General features: G+C 40.6%; 1 protein-coding gene across 1 annotated transcript in view; it reads right to left on the reverse strand.

Moving 5' to 3' along the window:
• The window catches only part of me1 (malic enzyme 1, NADP(+)-dependent, cytosolic), a 93384-nt gene extending 77862 nt beyond the window's left edge, over positions 1 to 15522 (reverse strand). The window contains exon 1 of the mRNA XM_034230514.1: positions 15208 to 15522. Within this exon, the coding sequence (XP_034086405.1) occupies positions 15208 to 15336 (129 nt within the window). The 5' untranslated portion in view covers positions 15337 to 15522. The remainder of the gene's footprint in view (positions 1 to 15207) is intronic.
• Positions 15523 to 24140: the final 8618 nt, after the last annotated feature.

The following is a 24140-nucleotide window of genomic DNA, read 5'->3' on the forward strand; positions in this document are numbered from 1 at the left end:
ACTTATGTATTTTTATTAAAAATAAGCATAATAAACAATTTTTTTTAATTTCATGCGCCTAGTTTCATTTTATTTTCAATTTTACTGCGCCCTCTCAATGAAACGAAATACTTCGGGAATCGTCGGGAATCTTCGGGTGATGACGAGAGCATAGGAAGACGGGCACAAACAATGGCGGACATTCAATAGCATTTGCATGTGAATAGCCGACCTTTATTATGGTGAATAGTAGGGATGCTCCGATAGATCGGTCACCAATCGATATCGGCCGATACTCACTCTCTACCGATCGATCGGTGCTCTCTAAACATGCAGATCGCGAGAGCCGATCGCATGACGTAAAATACATGACACTTTTCTCTGTGTGCGGCAAAACAAGCTCGCCAAAATGGCTTCACCGGTCTGGCATTATTTTAAGGTGTCCGAAAAAGACAGTAAAATAGCGGTATGCAACGTGTGTGAAGCAGAAATCCTGCAGCTCCGCCCGCCGGACAGGTAAGCGCAGCGAAACACACACACAGGGAGAACCAGACCGCAGTTCATTTCCTCATATTCCAAACGAGAAATTACGGTAGCAAATCACCCGGTTCTTTACGACCAGAACTATTAACGGGATACAAACCGGAGGAACCAGGCATGGAGGGAGGTGGCAGATACAGTGGGTGAAACTGGTAAGTTTTCGCCTGTTTGGGGAGTTTATATATATATATATATATATATATATATATATATATATATATATATATATATATATATATATATATATATATATATATATATAATCAGTGACGTGCGGTGAGGTTCATGGCTGGTGAGGCACTGACTCTTTCAGAGTCAGATTTACAAATATTATATTTTGACCTTAATCGAAATGTTCGGTTATTTTCAAAAGCTTTTTTAGTCTGATGCTTCGATTCATTTTAAACAGACCGTTCAACAAAAGGATACCCAAAATCTAAATATTGGATTGTACTTTCTTAGTAAGATCCCATGTTCATTACAATTGTGGTCTTACCTTGACTTGAAGATGAAGTCCATGCTATCCTTCTGGACAACAATCTCTATTACTTTTTTATAAAAGTCCTCCTTATCTTCCTGTAGTTTCAAAAGTCTAGTTTGTTGTTTGCGTCTACCGTCTCTGCGTAGAATAACAGTAGCAACAAGAACCTGTGGGCTCACTTGCGCCCCCTTCAGTGCGGCAGAGGTTATGGCTGCCTCCCCTGGAGCTTTTTTCATTGCCGTTGTATGATGAGACCAGCGGGCCTAAATATCATATATACGTGAAATAAGTTCTCAATCAATCAATCAATCAATGTTTATTTATATAGCCCAATATCACAAATGTTACATTTGTCTCAGTGGACTTTACAGTTTGTACAAAATATCAGTATGACAATACGACACCCTCTGTCCTTAGACCCTCACATCGTACAAGGAAAAACTTCCGAAGAAAACCCACAGTTTAAAGGGGAAAATGGGAGAAACCTCAGGGAGAGCAACAGAGGAGGGATCCCTCTCCCAGGACGGACAGACGTGCAATAGATGCCGTGTGTAAATTGAAAAGATAATACAATACAAAGTTATTTAGAGACTATGGATGGCGAGGATACATGTAATAAAGGGATCTACAAACATTACATTGGTGACATACAGTGAGATGGTGCAGGCATGCGCTTAGGGACCGCTTTCCAGCCAGTTTCTGTGGGGTGACGCATTCTGAGGTGAGGCAGAGCTCATCTGTGCCTCACCTCACCACACAGTAACTGGCTTGAGCGCGCTCACAAAATAAGTGCCCGCGCTACATTAGTGCCTGCGCTCCAGCCAGTTACTGTGGGCTTACGTGAGGCAGAGCTCCTCCATGCCTCACTCCTCATCGCTCCCATGTAGTTGTAGCGGAGCTCGGCCAATTTGCTGATTTTGACTATAAAAAGCGATTGGAATCATACAGAAATCACATTTACAACACAGATCAGTGGAGACATTTTATTATTATTACTATTTCGTTTTTCTTTAGTTGTTTTTCCGTTATGCCTACATTGGAGTATGACAGGTGAGGCTCTGCCTCCCCTGCCTCCCCTGACTGCACGTCGCTGATATATATATATTGCTCGCATTAAATCCCCGGGTTTTTTTGCTTTGTATGTCGGGGGCGGGAGATTCATGTGATTGGTTGTTGGTCGCGTTGCCCGCAAAAAATCCCCAAGCTTTCAGACACGCCCAGCTCCAAGATTTTCAAGATTTTTGAAAAGCTGCTGTGTGGACGTACCGTAAGAGTTAGACCTAACACACTTAGCTATTTTATCTAGGCTACCTCTGGAACAAGCTAAACTAGTTATTATAAATATATTTATTCTTCATTGTCGGGTCACTCATTACTGGATCAGTGAGCTGCATGAGATACTGACAGGCTGTCAGGAGAGGGAGAGAGGGGGGAGAGAAAGAGGGAGAGAGGAAAAGAGAGGCTTCCGCTAATTTCTCCCGTGTTATTATCCAAAGTGAATGTAAACTTGAATAATGTACATCATTTGAATGTAATAATTAAGTTGATTGTTGTTTGTGGAAGCTCCAGTGAATGAGCCCCATTAACTGAGTTTTAAACATCATTTTAAATGGAAGATTTAAAGTGATGTTTAAATCTTCCATTTAGGCCCCGCCCACTCGATCGGATCGGCGATCGGTATCGGCCGATACTGATTCCGGCGATCGGTGATCGGCCCCGAAATTGGCGATCGGAGCATCCCTAGTGACTAGATGTGTCAATACTTTATACCGAGTATATTGCCATAAATATGATGATTGATTATCAGTAAAAAATTCTACGTGACACAATGACATTGGATTAACCTTGAGATGCGTTTTTATTCCGTTGAACACAACTTTTGATCACAAATCAAAAAAGGTAAGACGTAATTATTGTAATATTTTTGGAACCGGATGTTTACTTTCTCTTTTCTGGAAACTATTTGAGGTTCCATTTCCACTATCCCTTTAAAGGGATAGTGGAAATGGAACCTCAAATAGTTTCGTTTTAACTTATATACAAGCATAATTACGTACCAAAACAATCACACCTGATAAATATAATAATTGCCTTACGCATGTTAGAAGCACTTTATTGCAGCTTCCCCGAAGTTTTTTAGAAACGAAATGTTCGACTCAGCCAAACCGGAAGTGACGAAAACTCAGGAAGACGATACGATAACAAACCATGAACAGAATGAACGTGGAAGGGCAAATATACCAGACAAAGAAGAAGGATTGTACGCGGTATCCAGTGATGATAGCGAGTCAGAAACATCCTCTCGGCTTTCCTACGAAAATGTCGTTTTAGGAACTGAATCTGAATCCGGTTCAGTAAGCGACGATGGTGACAATATTGAGCCAGACGATGGACCAATACGTCCTTATTTGTTCGAGCCCGAGCCCGAGGTGATGGTTCACGGCATGGGCAATGGCGAGGATGACCAGGACCAGGCGCCAGATGATGCACCCCTACGCACAAATAATCTTGACTGGTAGGTCCCTAAGCATAGCTCACGCATCTTAAGATCACCTGTAGCCTTTACAAATATTAATCATTGTTAACCAGTTAAGGCCGAAGGTCCCCCCAGTGGACCCCTCCCACAGTTTTTTTTTCTCTCACATGTCTCAGGGCTTCTTAACATTTATGAAACTATTAATGTTTCATACCCTTTTAAAAGGTAAGAAACTCCGCTAACTGACAATAAGAACAATTGTTAGCTAGAAAAAACACAAGAGTAATACCAAGCCTTTGAATTAGCATTGAGCGAAACAATGCTAACGCTTTTTTACACACAACACACGGTAGAAATGCCCGTATCTTAACTGCACAAACAAGATATACGATTTAAAGCTGAGACTCCACAGATTCCACACATGTAATGTCATCACTGTAAGACCTCGAATTCCTGGAGCTATCAGCCAGAAAAGAGAAAGTAAACAACATCCTAGGATAGCCAGGCTGCCTGTCAAGTGTAGGCTGTACTCACAGTACTGTTAGTCTATCATGTCTATATGATGACTGTAGTGTACACATTCGACACTGTGTACCGGATAAATGGCGTTGTACAAAATGGTACAGGCTAATGATAAATTAAATCAACAAGAAAACATAATAAAATACTCACTTCTTATGTATTCCACTTTCAATTTGAGCTAGAGACCGAGGAATCTCGAAACAATCGTCAGTAAAATGACGGGAGCACACGACTGCCGAATTACTCGTCAGCTTCGGCTCCGTGAAGTTTGCCCGTGTTATCTGAACAAATTTCACCCACTGACGACGAATGGCTGGGTTTCTTGGAAACGCATGCGTCGATACGCCATTCTCTGCATTTGCTGTCGCACTACAGCCATACAAAACACATCTATTCACCATAATAAAGGTTGGCTATTCACATGCAAATGCTATTGAATGTCCGCCATTGTTTGTGCCCGTCTTCCTTTGCTCTCGTCATCACCCGAAGATTCCCGAAGTATTTCGTTTCATTGAGAGGGCGCAGTAAAATTGAAAATAAAATGAAACTAGGCGCATGAAATTAAAAAAAATTGTTTATTATGCTTATTTTTAATAAAAATACATAAGTTAAACCTAAAATTCGCGGATTTCCACTATCCCTTTAATGTACATCTTTCAGGAGCCACACATCTCTTTTCTTGTCTGCCATTAGAAGCAGACAGCGAATGAATTACTCCTCACTTTCATGAGTCATGATCCCCACCTAGCAACACTGAGCTCTGAGACCGTCCAAAACGAGCGTCTTAAATTCCTCATCCTGAGCAAATATGAAAGTGCATGGCTCCTTAAATCAAGAGGTGTCAACTTGTGAATGTACAGACACGCTTGTTGGTCAAACAGCCTTGAAAACCGAGCCTCTGTTGACTTAGGGAGGGCAGCCCCAGTGGGTGGAGGCAGCGGACATGTAGGCTTCTTCAAACACAGCCAATCCCCCTGAGGCAGCCTTTTCATGCTCCACAGTGCAGGTCCCTCAGGAGCCTGAGTGCTGCCGGGAAAGTGTCCAAGCCTTCCAAACCAATTCACTTCTGGCCATGTTCAGGTGAGAGTATCAGCCTCATCAGCAGTGTCTAGCTTTAAAAATGTGTATGTCTCTCCTGAAAATCACATTTGTGCTCTTTTTCTGGAGGAACAACCAAGGAATAGTTTGTTTATCAATAACATAACTCAAATTAAAATCCTTGTGAATGTTACAAGTATCTAGAACAAGTTGTCTTCACTTGCACAGTGAAGTGTCCACAGACTGAACTGAACCCATTAGCATAGGATATCTCCAATAAATCCTGGATTTATCCAATTGTAGAGGATGTCTCAAAATAACTATAATACTCTTCTCACGGTAAGGACTTAATAAGTTATGTGACTACAGTGCAACCACACCTGACTGCTCATGTTATTGACATCTATTGTCATAGATGAGAGCAGAGCCATCTCTAACTGCCTGGCATTATGACGGCCCACCCCATTTATGTTACAAACAAAGAATCTGTGCCAAGTGGAAAAAAGTGTTATCCTAAAAACTGCTGTGTCGTGTTTTGCAGACAGATAGGAAGAAATCAAACAATGGGACCCGGTCAGTCAATGAGTGTACATTCGTGGGAAACACTCCATCACAGCTAAAAATATGATGCTAATGAGGTTGACATCAATCGTCAAAGTAAACACTTGTAATGTAAAAGGTCAAAGTAGTACATTTAGATACTGCATTGAAATATAACACTGACAAGCCAAGAAAACCCAAATGTAAGTGTTATCGTATTAGGGTCCTTGTATATAAAAAAATGCAAGTTATTGTTCATTTTCCCTACTGATTGGCAAAGACCTCCGAATATGTATTTATTGGCAAACTATTTTCTCCCGAAAAAGGGTGTGGCCATAGGAGGAAAAGTACCCAGGTGGATTGCTCTCATGTCCAGAACATTTTAGGCAACAGATTCACTATTCTAATCTATGCATTTTGCTGCAGTGGCTTCATGCAGGCTTGCGTCCCAGCTGCATCTCACAGGTGTAAGCATGGCCTGAAACTCAGACTATTATCTTTCATCGATATGCTTGTAAATGTGTGGTTGATGCTCAATAAAAAAAGGTCTCTGCACCCCCACAAAACATGTCAATCAACACAACATTAGTTTCAATGAACTCAGTGTACTTAAGAAAACCATTTGCACATCATGTTAACATAACCACTAGGTTTCAGAATGCTGAAACAAAACACTACGTTACAATTCTTGCTGCTGTATCTTTGTGAAGACATGGCAAGACCTCCACCGCTCTGACATAACACACAAAGCAGCATTGAAGTAAAGAGCTGGGGTGCTTGAGAAGATGAGCTTCATAGGGAGGTGATGAGGCTCCGACTGTCTCCCTCTCTGTCTGGGACAAGCTAATGGCTTCTCCCTTGTCCTCACATGAATGAGAACCATCTTACAAAAAACACAAAGTGAGCTGAGAAAGATGGGGGGGGGGGCTATTTAGAAGGACCTGGTGGTGAATAAACACAGCATCACAATTGTGTGTGAAGAGACAGTTAAATTGAGTGTGATCATATTACACTTATGTGAGCAAGCTCTAAAGACTGATGAAAGCACTTATGGGGCTTCAGGTTAAAACCTTTCTTAAATGGTTTGTGAACACTTGTGTTCCTGAGTGTGTGTGTGTGGTGTGTGTGTGTGTGTGTGTGTGTGTGTGTGTGTGTGTGTGTGTGTGTGTGTGTGTGTGTGTGTGTGTGTGTGTGTGTGTGTGTGTGTGTGTGTGTGTGTGTGTGTGTGTGTGTGTGGCGCTCAAGTTGGGGTTGGTTACTGGAGGGGAACAAGGGTGCACTTTCGTTCTGTCTGGCCGATCCACTCCAGTCCATCAGAGGAATGTCTGGTCCCCAGCAATGCTTGCGGTCAACCTGGAACACCTGGGACAACCCCCCCCCCCCCCCCACACACACACACACACACACACACACACACACGGAGCACGGCAGTCCACTTATTGAGGGGGATTGACAAGTGCAGCTGCTCTGCATAAAGTCCGGACAGAGAAAGGCTTGTTCAATTTGTATGGCTCAGTTAAACGAACATGGTCGCCATCCACCTCTAAACAACTTGTAATATGAACATGCAAGGATATCTTCACATAATTTCTGCCCCACCTAGAGACAGTGCAGTGATGTTTTATAACACTGTTCAATGGTCTTTTGTAAAGTCACTCAAATTCACATGATGAAAATCTAAAACGTAGTAGCAATGTATAGTCAATGTTTTCGAGCGCGATTTCCTTGCTAGAGGCTCTGTGAGGCTGTAGTTTTTACTATGTCCACCATTTTAGCTTAAAGTGGACCTATCATGCTATATTTGAATAATATATTGTAGGGCCATACCTATATAAAACATGTCTGTGAAGTTTTCTTTTCAAAATACCAAACAGATCATGCATTTTAGCCATGCCTCATTTCGCTCTATTTGCTCTATTCCAGCCCTGTCTTCACAAGGGCTGATTCTGTGGCAAATGAGCTGCAGCTGACCACGCCCCCCTGCAAAGGAGGGGGGCGAGGCACGAGCGTCATGTTACCATGCTGTTACCATGCCCGCAACCTCTCATTCCCCTGATAGGTGGAGAGTTGCCCATATAGGCGGAGCTCCTCGTTTCTGACGTCAGAGATATTTCAAATCTGTATCAGTCTGTATCAGATCTGTTCCAGCCCCGTTTTTAGAGATTTGGGTATGGAGGAAAAGAGAGAGGGTGTGTTTTCTGACACTTGGTGAGTTCCCTGACACACCGGGGACACATATTCATGTATAAAAGACGTACAAAAGTGCATTTTGCATGATAGGTCCCCTTTAACATTTGATAACTAGAAGGGCATTGGGAGTAAGCAATTCTAACAAAATTATAACAAATGATTTGTGTGTCTGCAACAGGATTTCTCTCAAATTAATAATGTCAACTTTATGCTGGTGCATGAGGAAAAGTCAAGAGATCACCAAAGTCAGTCAGAACACATATTTTGAGTGTCATACTGTACAATCGTTAATAGACATCCATCCCATACATGTTAAGTGGCTGTCTAAGAGGGAGGGATGGGCAATAATATTCCAGGTTTTGTTGTTTCAGTCTTTATAAGCTATAACACACTGGCTCTAGCTTCACATCTATTTTAGAGACTTGGTGGGGTCTTTTAGCAATGAACTTGACATTTGTCAGGCTTCGAATAATTAGGGGCACTATTAACTTTAAAAGCAATGCTTTATCATAACAGATATCCATCAGAGGATTTCCCCTACGTTGATTGTACGATTGAGGCCAGAAAGCTGAGAAATTGATAAATGCAGAAAGATCACTGAGGTCCATGGGAACTTTGGCTAGCAGCACAAACAACGCATTGCTGTGATTCCTCACCAACACAAACTGTCAGCTCTAAGCTTTTATAAGGGTTGACTGTGCGGAAAACAAACTCTATCGTTGAGTCATGCTGACACGGTGACTCAGTGGGAATCAGAGCTCCAGACTGGATCGACTAAAGTCAGCGCCAGGTCATCCAGCTGTTTTCTCACTGGCACCTTTTACCAATTGTGACATAATTCTGTTAAGAGTGCATGCCCTCTTATAAAAGCCCTTATTAGGCTTTGCTAGAAACACATACCGGCTGGAGTGCATTATGTTTCAAGTGGAAAACTCAGCAAATCAGTTGCTGTGCGGCAAACAACAAAGCAAGACACATTAGGAAAAAAAAGGATCAAAGAGCCACACCTATACATAAATACTTCTATGTTAACATTTTAAAAGCAAGGCACAATTGTCGCTATTTGTTTGTTTGTTGCTAAATGTACTGATGTCAGTCTTAGTTAAAAGAAAAAATGCAAGAAAATCTGGGAGCAAAACCAGAGTAAATCTAACATGAGAGCGTAATTGTTTCCAGTTGCTACATCAAGTTATCAGGACCGTCGCCATTTGGCATACCAGCACATCCCCAATGCCCGATCAGATACACAGTTGTTCAGCACTCGCCAAGAACAGAGATTTAAACTTTAAGTCTTCCATCTGATGGGCCATCTTGCAATGTCATAAGTTGAGCCTGCGGTTACAAATGGGGCATCCAATTGCAGTGCTGTCGGGGCATGGGCTCTCCATTTGTTCAGCAATCGTAGGCTCATAGGGCCCATAATGTTAGCCATTTTACAAACCTCAATAAACAAAACATTACTGTTTAGTTGAGGGGATTTACAGAGTTTGCGGGCTTTAGTGCTAAAAGCTTGAATGACAGCGCCATCTCTAACTCAGGAGCCTTACGTTTTTGAGTTTAACGTTATGAGTCTATTCATTGTTGTATTTATTATATATACAGGTTTGATGATTTTGTGGACCTAGAATATGCCTTCTCTATGGAATACATGTTCGTCTTAAAAAAAAATACAGTATTTTTCAACATATTTTGTCATTATTTGAGATACTAAGTCATTCTTTTGAGATATTGAGTTGTTATATTGAGATACTAACTCACTATTTTGAGAAAGTGTCTCAGTGTCATGACTGACTTTTATTTTTTTACTGGCAGAAATGGGCTTCCACACATATCAGATAGTTGCTTTGAAACTGTAAAAAGTGGTGAATAATCCCACAGGAGCTGCATTTCTTATTCTCTCCAGCCATTATGACTGACTGCACTTGTTACTACAGTACAGAGTCAGTGAATGGGCATCTGTTGGCCGTCGACACACCGACAGCTCAGTTTAGTGTTTGAGGTGAAACAGCATCCCTGATTGGGTGCTACATGTGAGAGCATTTTTAAAAGGAGTATATTGTTGTTGTTGTTTTTCAAGGCCGCGGCAGGCGGAACCAGCGTCAGAGAGACGCACTGAGGGCCGGGATTCACACAGATGCCTCATTAATGTGTGATCAAGCGGAGAGACAGAGGACGTCTGTGGAGCGTGGCCAGCGCTCTCTTCCTCCCCACAGAGAACCCTTTCTACACCTCGCACCCCACTTCATATCTTTATTGCACACACCTATAATATCCGGTTCCACCTCTGCAGAGGGAGGAGGGAGTGTTAGCCAGAGAGAGAGAGGTGAACACTCAGGTATAAGTGTGAGAAGGGAGAGATTAAAAGGAAATCGAAGCCTGCTGATGTGAGGACAGGCTGCTTTCAGCGCTGCGTCCCTCAGCATCAATTAGCATGTTGTGCTGTGACTGGCTCGTGTTAGAGGTGAAGTGGGCCAGCTGAGGGAGGTAAACATACCTCTTCCCCAGGGCTCGCTGAAATCAGAAGGAGGGAAACAATGTGCCACTGGCTGAGCCACAGAAGCCTGCCTGTGCCAGGCCACAAACACTCTTTAGCAGTCATTTCCTACCTTCTCCTCCAATTTCCTCGCCTCAGTTCATGCACAGGGCTGACAGCGGTGGGTTCGCCTGGCTGCATAAGAAACCTTTTTTTCTGCTCTGACTCAAACCTGTGTGCGTTTGAGGGAGCCTGTGTTTTGGGTCACTTTAGCAGAAGGGATGAGAGGCTTTAGATTGATCCGATCAACCAACAACTGAGATTGGCTGAATGCCTCCTTTAAAGCAGAACTATACAATATTTGTGTTTTGGTATCTCTACCTAAGAATAAGTCGGTTTATAATCATGTAAAAAAAGTAGCCAAGGCTATCAAGCTTATTGGATGGTATCCAAGCTTGTCGATATAAAATAAAAACAAAATAATATTATTATTCTTTTGTGAAATAAGACCCCTGGAAAAAGGCAATATGGGGCAGCACATTTGATAAATAAACTGTTAATCGGACCTCAAATCTGACAAATATTAGCAAGCTATTGCAACCCCAACACACACACAACCGACCAACATTCAGCAAAAACCCTAAAGTGTAGCCCCCTTTAAACACAGCAACAGAAAGTTAGATAACCTGAAGGGTTAGCAACCAAAATCAGCATTCTTTATTTGTTCCTGCTGTTTCCTGAAGGTTTGTCTCTGAAGCTATTGCCCATCCCGCGTCCAGCAAAGTAGATGTATAGCAGCTTGAACTGAGGGGGAGGGAGTTACACTATCTAGCTAATTTATGAATTAGCTAGATCACTTATTTGAAAGCCAACCCGAAAATGTTATTATGTGAATCCCTCCCATGTTGAATGTTAATTATTTAACTTACACAGAAGTACATTGACCCTAATATGACAAAAACAAATTGAATTGATCTAAATAAAAAAAACTGTTCTGCCACAGATCTCTCTAAAGTTTGGTAAAATCTCTCAAAAGTCCTAAGATACAGTTTTCTTCTTAATGACACTTTTTTCCCCCAAAACAATTTTACAAAACAAATTGTAAGCTTACTGAGAATGGCCAACTTTAAAAGAGAGAAGAAAAGCATTCTTGTAAAGAGTGGAACAAAGAAGTGAGGCTCTAATAATATGTATTCTTAACATTACTCAATGGAGACAGGAAAAGAAGAGTAAGAAACAAGACGGGACAAAATACATGAGGGAGTGTAAGTCTTAAAACTGTCATGTGATCTTTCTGTGCCATTTAAAAGTATCTATAACTTCTATTAAAGGCTTAAGACTTACATTTCTGAGGTCAACTTCTCAAGAGACCTTTGTTACAATGGACAAAATATAGTGTAACATCCAAGTGCTAGACTGGTCATGCTTTCACATATATTCAGGTCAACCTATCAGGCCCTCTTTAAAAGCCCTCTTGTACACTGGGCTCATTCAAGGTCCCTAGGTGTAAATTCCAATCCAATCCACTTTATTTATATAGCACAGTTTAAAAACAGAGGGTTTGCCAAAGTGCTTCACAATGAACATAACATTATAATAAAATATAATATTACACGAATAGATAAAAAGCACACATAAGAATAAATACAAGGCACATAAAGGCTATGGACAGACAGTGAAGGCATACAAATAGAGACGTAAACAAACAGTTTAGGTCTAAGCACTGAACCTATAGGTCCCAGATTGACCTTTATTACAAACAGCCATCACATCAGTTTGAAGACATTTATCAAAATAAACTATTTTAAATTAGATCAGCAGATGCAGAAAAGTAATGCTCTGGGAACCAAAACAAAGTGTGTAACAGAAAGTCTAAGGGGCTTTCCAAGATGACCTGAAGCCACAACAAGTTAAACAGTGCCATTATTATATGAAAATGTCTGCCTATTTTCTTTGACATTCACAAAACATATAATCACAAAAACAGTTTAGGGAATGGACTTGGCTTTCCCCCTTTTGTTGTGAGTTTCCTGACGTAAATATAGCATTTTCAAGTCACATGGTTTACTCTTCAGGAGTATATCAGTCATTTTAAAAACTAGTACCTGCTTCTATGAGTCTCCACTTTGTTTCTCCATGTACAGTGAAACACCTACATTGAACTTCTTTGTTTACTTCCGCAACATATTGACGTACGCTTCTATTGGCACAGCCTTCCAAAACATTGTATGTGATAGGCTAAGGGGCAGGACATCTCTACGCGGTTGACCAATTACAACAGATTCCTAGCTAACCAATCAGAGCATGCTGGGCTCTGGTTTCAGACGGAGGGTGGAAAGAGGTTCTCTCTTTTCAGTTTAACATTAAAACATGTGAACAAGTCACAGTAGAGGCACAAAATACAAATATGAAACTTGAAAATAAACACAATATGAACATTTAGAAAATAGACGGATCATTTTGTCTTGAGATGAAATATGTCTGCACTTATGTAAATAAGGTTAGTATAAATACACTAAAAGAGCTTTGGAAAGCAGATAAAGATCAGTTAAACCTTCACAAAGTAGATACAAGTTGAAGAGTCTACTTTGCATGTAAATGTCATGGGTAATACAACCATGTTATGTAATACTGACAGTATTAGAGGATATTATAATCTTTCTAAAGTTAATCCATCACTAGGTTGTGCAGGTTCAGCATTTGTGATTGTGTAATAAATTGTGAAATCCTTATCTGCATAAACCTTGTTTGTCTCAAAAAAGGGCGTCGCTCTATTTATGCTACGAACAAAGACCCTTATGTTTTTTGCTGATATGGAATCAAACGGCCTTCCTTCCAAGTGTGACACCACATAAAGAGCCTAATGTATCACTGACAGCCTGGTTTGTTAAATGTATTCCAAAACTGAATTGTATAATGCAACATTTCTACACATAGCATGTTCCTATGATGGATTCAACCAACCTGATTCTTTCTTTTGTGCAATCTCTCACATAAAGTGACATGTGTGTCTCTAGTTGAACACACCTCCTGCTGTCATTTGTTCTTAATACTCATAATGCAACTGTGCACTACCTGCCACCCCATGCACGCTTACACATGTGAAAACAAACACTCAGCAGTGGAGTCATTAACTGGCCTCACAGACTGCTCTCTGTGCAGCCACCAGCTCTGACACTGGCCTGTGTGAACTCCACTGTCCCACTTATCAGATCACTGCTTACACAAGCCAGCTGTGCTAAACTGACTGCAAGCTTTATCAGGGTGAAACAGCTTGTAAACCAAAAACTAGTGAATGCGTGCCAATTTGTATAGTCAAATAAACTTAAGAGTAAGCCAATTAATCAATCAATAGAAGAAAAAAAAGAAAATACTTCATTATTTTCTCAAGCAGAAAGTAAAATAATTCCAGTACTCTGATTGTAGCTTGTCAAATGTTTGTCAAAATTGGCTCTGAAACGTTTTTATGGCAATTTTTCGACCACTTCTGACCAATATTTTTGACGTTTAATTGACTAAATGTCATCAATTATTGAAAGAATGTTGATGCAGATGAATCGACAACGATATGAATCTATAGCTGCGGCCCTAACCATAATAGACAGGCCTACAGCTGTTAATGTTTTCCCATTGCTTTCATAAGGGGAACATATTTCACCAGTGAGAATGCTGAGAGAATACAGCTCAGAGGGAAGAAATAGACCGTGCAAGAGCTCTAAAATTAGCTTGACTTTGACAAAGAGCTAATTTAGACCACGCATTGTTTGTAGGAAACACTTGATATAAGAGTGGCTGTGAATTAAGCCAGTTGTTTGGATGGTCAGTCAGCACCATGGACAGAGGCCAGGCTGTCACCACAGCTTGACCCCTGGGGCCCCGTCCCACCGGTCCCACCCAGGTCCCACCCAGGTCCCACCACACAAACCAAGAGAAAACACTGGAAAGGCCCAAGGGCTGCCAGAGACTCTTCTTTTGTGATGGATGTGTTTAAAGCATGGGAAAAACACATCAGGCTTATTCAACAGCAAGAGACAGTTTAATGAATTGTGTTTAAAATGTCAATAGATGACGATGACCGGCGTTAACCTAAAACAAGAACCTCTTCCTCTTTCCCATGATTTACAAGGAAACTGCTCAGCATTAATTGTTGCATGAGGAGGTAACTTCCAGCTGTGTTCCTCATTTTATAAGAAGAGAATGTGAAAACATGCTTTAATATTACATGTATTGGGGCAGTAATTAATTATTTAACAAGGTATCAGCTTCCACCGTACGTTCCATCGTATACACGGACTACTTTAGTCCTTACTGGGGAAACAGAGGCCGGAATCGCCATTAATTATGTAAATAATGCATGAACCTACTAACAAACGGCTACAGTCTTTGTAAAGAAATAGGTGACAGTGGAATATTAGCCTCTCTGTGTGACAACACTTTAAATCTAAATATAACCACGGCTAAAGCTGATAACTAAACCTCCAGGCTAATGTGGCGTTCACTTGCTTCTAGAGGGCTTCGACCATCTGTCCACGGAAGACTTGTACATGTATACAACAACAATATTGAACACATGCCATTCTTAACATATGATTCATGGTTGCTGCTCTTGAAATTACAAAAGGAAGAATGTCACCAAAACAACGGCCAAAAATGCACGTCTGTAAGCTAGGTGTCAAACTTTAACATTAGCCTAGCATTGAAGTTCCTTATTAACAAAACGTTGTTGTAGGCGTATAACCCATCACTCCTTCAATATCTCCACCCCATAAAAAGTCACTTAAACTAACTGAATTGTGATATTACAGAACATAGCATCTTTCCGCTGTCATATTGACACTTAAGGTCGTCTGAGCTGTTCAGAGTTGTGATATTTCCTACAGCACTTGAACGCAGCAGCTCGCATTTCAAACATAATGTCAACCTTGTCACAGAAACACGCTGAAAACTCTCACAAGTGTCTCCACCGACCTTGTTCAATAGGGGGTTCCGGGTCACATCGTAGCCCTTCTTCTTGGTGTAAACGAAGGTTTTTGTGCTGTCCTCGGACTTATGCATCTCCGTTTCCACAGACTCCCGCCTGACCAGCCCGCGAGCCATGGTGTTGCCTCTTTAAATAGAGCGACGGTAAACTGTCTGAACTCAACAAGTGGATGTGCAGGTCTGACCGCGGGGCTGCTGTGCAACACTTTATACAAGAAGTACCCGAAGCTCCTTATCAATGAGCCTGTTTTATTATTTCCAATAATTCTCCCAAGGTCTGTGCAAAGTCCCTGCATCAGCAGTAGAACATGCAACAGGTGCATGGGCAAAGAAAAAGATAAATGTACTAATGGAAAGCACCGTTCTGTACCATAGTTATTTATAAGCTTCACGAGTTATGTTGATTGGGCTATTGGTCAAGAATGTAAAACCTCCATTCATCATGACTTTACTTCCCTTTTTTTAATTAGTACTCATTTTAGGGGAGTTGTTTAGCATAGTTATTAAAAACTGCTTACTAAACTGAGTTTAAATAACCTTACATACCATTATATTTACTTCCGTTCTTTCACATTATTTCTTGATTATGAATCTATACTGACAACAATTTTTTTGAACCAGATCTAAACTATAGATACACTATAGCAGCTAGATCCAAAATAGTAGCACCAAGAGGTAGCCATAGCAATCATAATATAATCCTTCAACTACAGTAACTTTGCTGTTTCTCACTGAGATAGCAACATTCCCAGAAATGAGAGTAGGCTGCATTTGTTAGGCCTTAAATAAACACGTATCATATTGTATCACAATATTTAGATTGTGCCCCGGTTTTCTGATGAGTCATGATTGAATGTAGATCTTTTCTGATGGTTGTGACAGGAGGGAGGATATTTGAAGCCAAGGTCAACTTCCAGCCTTTACACTGTTACAGGAGTAGAGTATTGGGCCACAGCGAGTTTGACAGTCAGTTCAACCATCAGTCCACAAACCTGATGTTAATGAGGTTACTGCTCTACATTTACTACAGTCTTTCTAGAAAACCAGCTGATTTGCAAATGATTGTCCTTGCATAATCGCAACCGTCTACAGAGACATATTAGTTTAATATTTTCCTAATTATATAGTTGTCTTCATTGCAAAGGACTCCCTGTTAATTTGCAGCACTAAGATAAAGGAGATTGAACCCCAAGTAAGCACATCTGAAAAATTATGTTACGGTTGAGCTTGTGCAAAGTGAGTATATGTTATCCAACTGATAATGTCATGTTGAGTATTTCTCCAGCACAGAGTAGATAAGAGCCCAGAGAGAGTAACGGATCTCACAGTTCATAAGGTTCATATCATATCTTACCAGCAACACATTTGCATTTCCCCTTCTTACATGCATACTGTGGCGCCTTTTTAAAATAAAAGTGTCTTTACAGGAAATCACTCTTTTAGGCAACAATACTACTTTAGGAAATATTGAGATAAAATGACTACAGAAGTGGTAAAGATTTCAAGTTTGGATTAAGATTTAGATAGAAATGGCACTTACATATGGGAGTTATTTGACAAATTGATCAATTCTGGCTACATACGGTACACAAAAAGTGGTCTCCAGAGTGAGAGCCAGTTGTTTTTGGACCCAACCATCCACCACTAACTGATTCCTTTATGGACTTTCTGGCCCCTGATACTTCCTAGTTCAAAATTACCTGGAAATGATTTTGTGGGAAATACACAAATTACAGGGCATTACTTACGGTGTATTAGAACAGCCTGGAGAATGAAGGCTAGTTGAACTCGTTGGTCAGTGTAACAGTATTTAGACTTTCATGGTTTTCAGGACTCAAATGTGGATTTAGTTACCCAAACGGTGTCTCTTCTCTCTCCCAAATGAGGCTTTATGTCAATTTTGTCCAATCACACTACTATTAGTGGAGAGATTTATATTTCTGTTTCTTCTCCAACTTGAAAGCCTTGGTTTTTCGTCTGGTGTTTTAGATTGTTGAAACTGCACTTCAGGAAACACAATACCGTCTCCAGTCCATTTGGCACCTATCTGCAGCTAGAAACAGGCCTCCAGAATACAGTATCAACAGGCGTTTGAGGTTCACATGGGGACACATGGATTTTGTGCTGGCTCCGTCAAGCAAAAGACTCAGTGACCGACTACTCCGTCCTCACAGTTCAGAGTCAACATCTGAATGCTGCTGCTGCTGCCAGATGCACAGACCCGACTCCGTGAACTCAACAACTAGCCCATCTGTTTCATCTGTTTGATTGATTAAAAGCAAGTGATGCAATCATTTTCCATTCATACACCACAGCAAAAACATCCCCCACAGAAATGACATGCATAGGCGTAGACAGAGGGGACATTCCCCCTTACTTTGTAAAATACGTGCATTTGCATCCCCAATGAAAATATGAAAGTAGCAGAGGACTAACTGGATGTCACTTGAGTTCTAGAATGCTTGATATCCTGTGTCAAGGTGTTACTTCCAGATTAAATAATAGACTTTTATAAAATAAATATAGGGCATTTTGGTGCCATCCAAGATCTGGAAGTGTTTTTAGGCAATCGATCTATTGTGATTGTTATAGAGGCAATTGAGCACTGTAATGATCCAACATTTTTGAAAGAAAGAAAGGAGGATAGAGAAATGTCACAATCCCATTCTTGAGAGATGGCCTATAATACATCTGTTGTCTGGTGCACTTTCCACACAGTCCCGTCTGTCTTTAGTTCTTGCTACGGTCACCCAAAGCCTCTAATGTATATCTTCTGCGGTTCAGAGGTACATGCTGGACTGTTTCTTCTGCTTCCACACACATATCACAAAGTCCAGTTAGATGTTACCCTATTACTTTTAGTGACTATGCCCTCTGCTAAGCCAGGTCATCACTGCCTCCTCTCTCCTTTTTCTCCCAAGGCCCACTTTTTTCCTACATCTCATAATACTAAACAGAAAAATCTTGACTTGAAGACGGGCTTAAACTAATCAGGGGTTAAAGTGCAGGTTTAGAGGAGGTATGTTGATAGGAGGGCTGATGGGGAACAGGTGTAACTAATAAGGCCTGGACAAACAAACAGGCAGGAAGTCGAAATGGATCAGTTAACAACTTCAAAATAAAGCAACAACACTAAAAACAAAATCATGAAAATGTTTTTATGACTGGCTCAAAAGCAGCCGTGGGAATGTTGAAAGACTTGATGAGTAGCAGATGCACTATGACTGTCAATGTTTGATCTTGATCAATATCTTCAGCCAAAGTGCCTCCTGATATAGTGGAACCAAACCAAACTCCCCCGATCACATTATCAGGTTTTCATTCTATGCTTGAATAAAAAAAGCGTATCTGGATGACAAACATCTGTTTCTGTACCAGGAAGCTATTTTCGAGGGTTCCGGCAGGAAGCCAGTTGGCAGAGGAAGGGCATGAGGAATGTAGGGAGAGTTTGGGAGGCACCACCAGCCCACCCATTGGAAATAATCATCGTTCTGTAACAGCTTGATGTTGTTTCGGAAGCTGCTCACCTGGTGAAAGAAATTCCCAAATGTTTATTATCCAAACACTTGGCTAACACTGCACTGCCAACAGATCATTTGTCAAGTGAAGAAAATCTAATAGCCTGACTTCCTGTGCTACAGAAAAGGTCTACCGTACAACAGGTTTTTTGAGAACCAAGTGTATATTAAAGGCTTTCATGGTCCAGGTATTTTTGCAAAATACAAAAAAAACTAAAAATTCAGAAGATGTGCCAGTAACAAGTCTTGTGTGATAATGTCTACCCCGGCCCACACTTTACTTTATTGTCCTCCAAGGGAACAAATGCAAAAGCTGACAGACAGGGTCATTTGACAACGCAAAGAGAAAAAGACAACCAAAAGAGTCACATATTTTCCATGCTCACATAGTTATTTTACTATTTTATCAAATCAAGTTTTATTATAGCACATTTATAAACGATTTTTGGTCGAGCCAAAGTCCTGTACATATAATAAAAATAGCCTACAGTAGAGACACTTTACAGCGAATACAACAGCACAGATTGTTCAGAATATCAGTATGAGAAAAAAAACGACACCCTCTATCCTTAGACCCTCACATCGTACAAGGAAAAACTTCCGGAGAAAAACCCCACAGTTTAGAGGGAAAAAATGGGAGAAGGATTTTAACATATGCAAATTGGCATAACATACACTATTTGGAATGTAAGACGTATTGCAGGTATTTGGTTTTAAACCCCAGCACTGGACGAATGTTACATTTTGACAGTAATTGTTCACATTCACTTGTTTGTCCAATCGGATTAATTGATGGCCTTCATGGGTTAAAGTTGCTTGTTACTGAGAGCTATATGACTTAAATGTCAGGACCTCGACACAAACTGGTGAACCCAAATGCACGACCCAGAGACAAAGTCTTGAATGTAATAAAAAAGTGTATTTATTTTCACAGTTCAGGTAATTCCTCTTAACAGAGTAGGCGGTGGAAATAACATAAAGCGCTCACAAGGAGGAAAACACTAGCGTAACAAAAAGAGGACTAACATGAGTGAAAAGCGATCCTTTCAGAGCTGAGGACAATTCGAGGAAACAAACAAGACGAACTGACACAGGACAGGGGAGAGATAGGACTATTTAAACATGAGGTGAGTGGGAACAGGTGGAAGCAATCAGGGGCGGGGCAGACACTGATGATGGCGGGAAAAACACACAAGGGGAGGAAGAAACAGGGCCTGAACTGAAAGACAAGAGGTAAGTACAAAATAAAACAGGAAATGACAGACAAAATACATAAACATATTTTGACGAGACACAACATTAAACGACCGTAGTTACCATGATCTAAAGAAAAAATTGCAGGCTTGGAGGGACATTTGTGTGGTATATGTGATTTTGAGTACGTTTTTTTCTTTAATCAACAGTTAGGCATCATAGAGTTCATGGTATGTGTTGAGCTTACATTAGCACCTATTTGGTAGTGTCCTAGCAACAACAATAATAAAAGTGCAAAGCCTTATGATGGTGCCTTAAACAAAATCAAATAAGTGCAGTATGCCTTGAGTTTTTAGATCCAAAATGTAATCGGTCTGATAGGGCTAGCATTTAAAGTCACACATTTATATAATAATAATTGGATTCTGCTTCTGTAGTTTAATAACAATGACTATAAATTAAAAGTGTTGTCTTTTTAATGCAGCACTTTCTATCAAGGACTTTGGTTGGTGGCTAAACATGACAAGAAACAGTAACAGAAAAATGACTGCTGCTCATATAAATACAACTTTGAAGAAAGAAATAAAACTTCAGTGAAGGTCAAACAGTCAAGGCCATACTCTGTTAAAGTGACAAGGACTGCTGTCAAGCTGACCTGCTGCAATCTCATGTATATCATAAAATGAAAGAGAGCATGAAACCCAGCTATTACTGATGATTTAATGACATGAAATAAAAAGCCTTGCTGCCAAAACTGGTTGTAATATTAACAGAATGATTGGTGCTAACTAGGCAAGGCAAGGCAAGTTTATTTATATAGCACTTTTCAACACAAGGCAATTCAAAATGCTTTACAAAAAATGAAAGACATTAAGAAAATGGCATTTAAAACCAGTCATTAAAAAGAAAAGCTAATAAAAAAACTAGTGAGGTTACACACATAATGTCTGCCTTTGATTTCATTTCATCACCTCTCCTAATCAACTTTTCAAGACCCTGGTGAAGCAGATGTTTTATAGATGTAATGTCCTGTTATTGCATCTTAATTACAAGCACAGTCCTGACTCGCCCACAGACACACACACCTACAGTGTAGAGGAACTGCCTTGATGTATGATCTGGATCCATGCAGTCATACGCAGCCGTCTTTTTTTCTTCTTTTCTTGTCTGTGTTTTGACTCTTGTTTACGCCTGTGGGGCTTTTCTGGTCAGGAAGAGGAGAAGGCAGCAGACAAAGACAAATACAATTACTGAGAATCAAATCGCCCACAAACACATGGTTTTCTCTCTACCTCCATTTATTCTGCTGCATACTGACAGCAACACCTGGCCAAACTTCCTGCTCTGCAGCTGATAGCAAAGGATTCACAAACGTGGTCATTAAAGTTAATTACAGTCCGACTGGAGATGGGAAACCATACCGTCTGATTGCATTGGCATCTGCATTTATAAACTATAGGAACGAGAGTACACGTGAGGGTTTGAGTAATATGGGTTTAAAAGGATTATATGGTGACTAATGGTGCATTTCCATTGCAGGGCCTAGCTCGGCTTAGTAAGGTATAGTTAGGCCTTGTTAGGACTGGCTCACTTTATGCTGCGTTTCCATTACAGTTTAGTAGCTGGGCAGTAACTATAGTAACGCAGTGTAGGCAGAGCTGTGACGTCATCTTCAATGCGAACCACAGAAAAACAACATCAGCCGTTAGCTCTTAGCACTCAGAGCTCACAGCTCCTCATATCTGTTCAGAAACTAGACAAAAGTTAAACAAGTACAAACCACAGACTGTCTGTGTCAGTGGAAATGCCCCATTAGTGGCTCTTTAAGGTAGATGAGGAAGCTGCCTCTCCTGCTCAGTAGAAATAAATACAGCAGTCAAAGACATTTCAACTACAATATATTTATTTTAAACTTTGTTCATGAACATTTGACATGTGTTTTACCTTATAACATTGACCTCAGTCAAAAGCACATGAACCCATTGCAAGGTGTCATTAAACTCAATGAGATAAAATAATACAAATGGTCTTTGATACATCAGCAAGCTAATGATCTGTCTAATCAAATACATCAAAGAAGAAGTGAGCCACCAAACTGTATTATAACAAGCACGTTTGTAACATCATCAATTGATTTGCGGACTACTGTTTTAAGGCCTCAAAATTGGCATTGTTTCTTTCACCGTCTTTTTTTGTTGTTGCCAGAAGTCATTATATTTGGATAACAGAGTGGAGCTGTGGAGGGATTAGCCTCTATCCTGATTCATGGGTCGCAATGGTGGTGGCTTGTCACAATCACAAGCTAGCCATGCCCATTAATTGAGAAGTAGGTTCATTTTCTCATAGACTTCTAAACATTCTTACTTTTAACTTCGTTATGATGGCAAATGTAAAAAAAATTGTTATGGAATTTACCATTGGATCATTAACTTTTAAGTTCTGGATGCTGCATTTGCTCGACTGCTTGAAGGAGAAGCTCCAGGTGTTGAGACCAGGTTGAGACACATGAATGTGAGGCATTCAGAACTGTGGATATTGAATATAAAGAATGGAGCCAATGGGTGCAAAGACCCAAAGGTCAAAGTGCAAGGTAACACGAGAGCTTGAAGTGAAATATATCCTCTCACGTGTACGAAGGTGTGTGCACCTGCTTTAATCACTAGCCTCTTTAACCTTCACTACCTTGGACCAATTAGCTCTCGTTTGTTTCCACAGTGGGATCACATACTTCGAAAACAACTTTTCCCATAGTTAACCATTCCACAACTCCCGAAGGTTTTTTAAAAGCCCTTCACTTTTAAGAGCTGGCAGCATATGGATTGAAGTTTGATTATTGGTGGAGGAAAATTGGAATAAGAACCACATTTCCTTCCTTTAGGTACTTTTGTATGAAGCTTTAACTGTTGTTGTTTTGGACCATGAACAGAACACACACTAAAGAGTGGAGAGGCGTCGGGCCTGCTGAGCACCTTCAGTACCAGCGGAGGAAATGGGTGGATGTTTCGGGAGGGGTTCCAGAGGGACGCTGCACTTCCAAGTCTGCTGCCATACATACATGACCACCCTCACTCCTCTCCCTCTCTCCCACAAGTTCATACATGACCTTCCCCCAGCCCCCAAATCAATGGGCCCATTCACTGATCACTCTTCATAATGACCCACTGTTTGAGCCCACGGATTTTGGGAAGGTGGAAAAAGAGAGCTTTAAGCTGCAGCTTTTCTGTCTTGCATTATTAGAGAAAGCTGAGTTGACAAGAGTGTAATGCAAGAAAGAGTTTGATCATAAAAGGCTGGGCTGAGTCAAGGAAGCCCTGAACATATCCTGAGGAAGGTCCTGCTGAGCATTTGCGTTTACAGGCCATATGAATGTGTCACATGCGGTAATGGTATTTATATCAGAGTATTTTTACATATTTATGTGTATATTTATACACAAATGTGTATTTGCCAAGATGACTGTGTTTACATAGCCAATGCAGCAGCAGCACATAGAAATAAGCATGTGGCAGCTAGGCCAAGGAGCCATATGCTTAGACAGGGTAACAAAAACAAGGATACAAAAAACGTGCTGTCTTAAATATCTAGTCAAAATCATGGCCTGTATATATAAAGGTAAACATTTATGAAAACATTGTGTTTCCCGATTAACAATAGTGGCGGTAGCCTACTGGGCAGTTTACTGGGGCAGTTATTGTAAGGGTGGGCAAAACATTTGTTTTATTTATAAATGTAAACAGCCAGATCAGTCAATCAGCTGGGTATGCTGACAATATCTGCTCATCTGTGATTTCAGCAGAAGAGTAAACACAGCACTATGCTAGTGAGAATCAGTGGTAACGTTAGCAAGCTACAGTAGGTTAAGTAGCTTCCATTTTCGTAGTGGATGTAGGCACACAGTGATTCCCCCCAATTGTTAAAGGTTGTAAGGGGTCAGGCACATAGGCGGATTTTGCGGGGGGGCAGGGGGGGCATTGCTCCCCCTGGTGGCTGAAATATGTTACTGCATTACTAAGTCTAAAACTGTTCCAATACAAATATTTCGTATATCAATATTTTAATAGATGTAATAAAATGATTGTTACAATACAAATCTGAATAATATCATGTTTTGTTTGAAATAATTTCATTTTTGAGCAGTCACTTGTTGTGACGTTTGTGTGTGTGTGATGTGTGAGGTTAAGGACACAAGTTCCCTCGCTTTTTTTGTAT

The sequence above is a fragment of the Gymnodraco acuticeps genome, unplaced genomic scaffold (assembly GCF_902827175.1).
Source record: "Gymnodraco acuticeps unplaced genomic scaffold, fGymAcu1.1, whole genome shotgun sequence".
NCBI classification, from domain to species: domain Eukaryota; kingdom Metazoa; phylum Chordata; class Actinopteri; order Perciformes; family Bathydraconidae; genus Gymnodraco; species Gymnodraco acuticeps.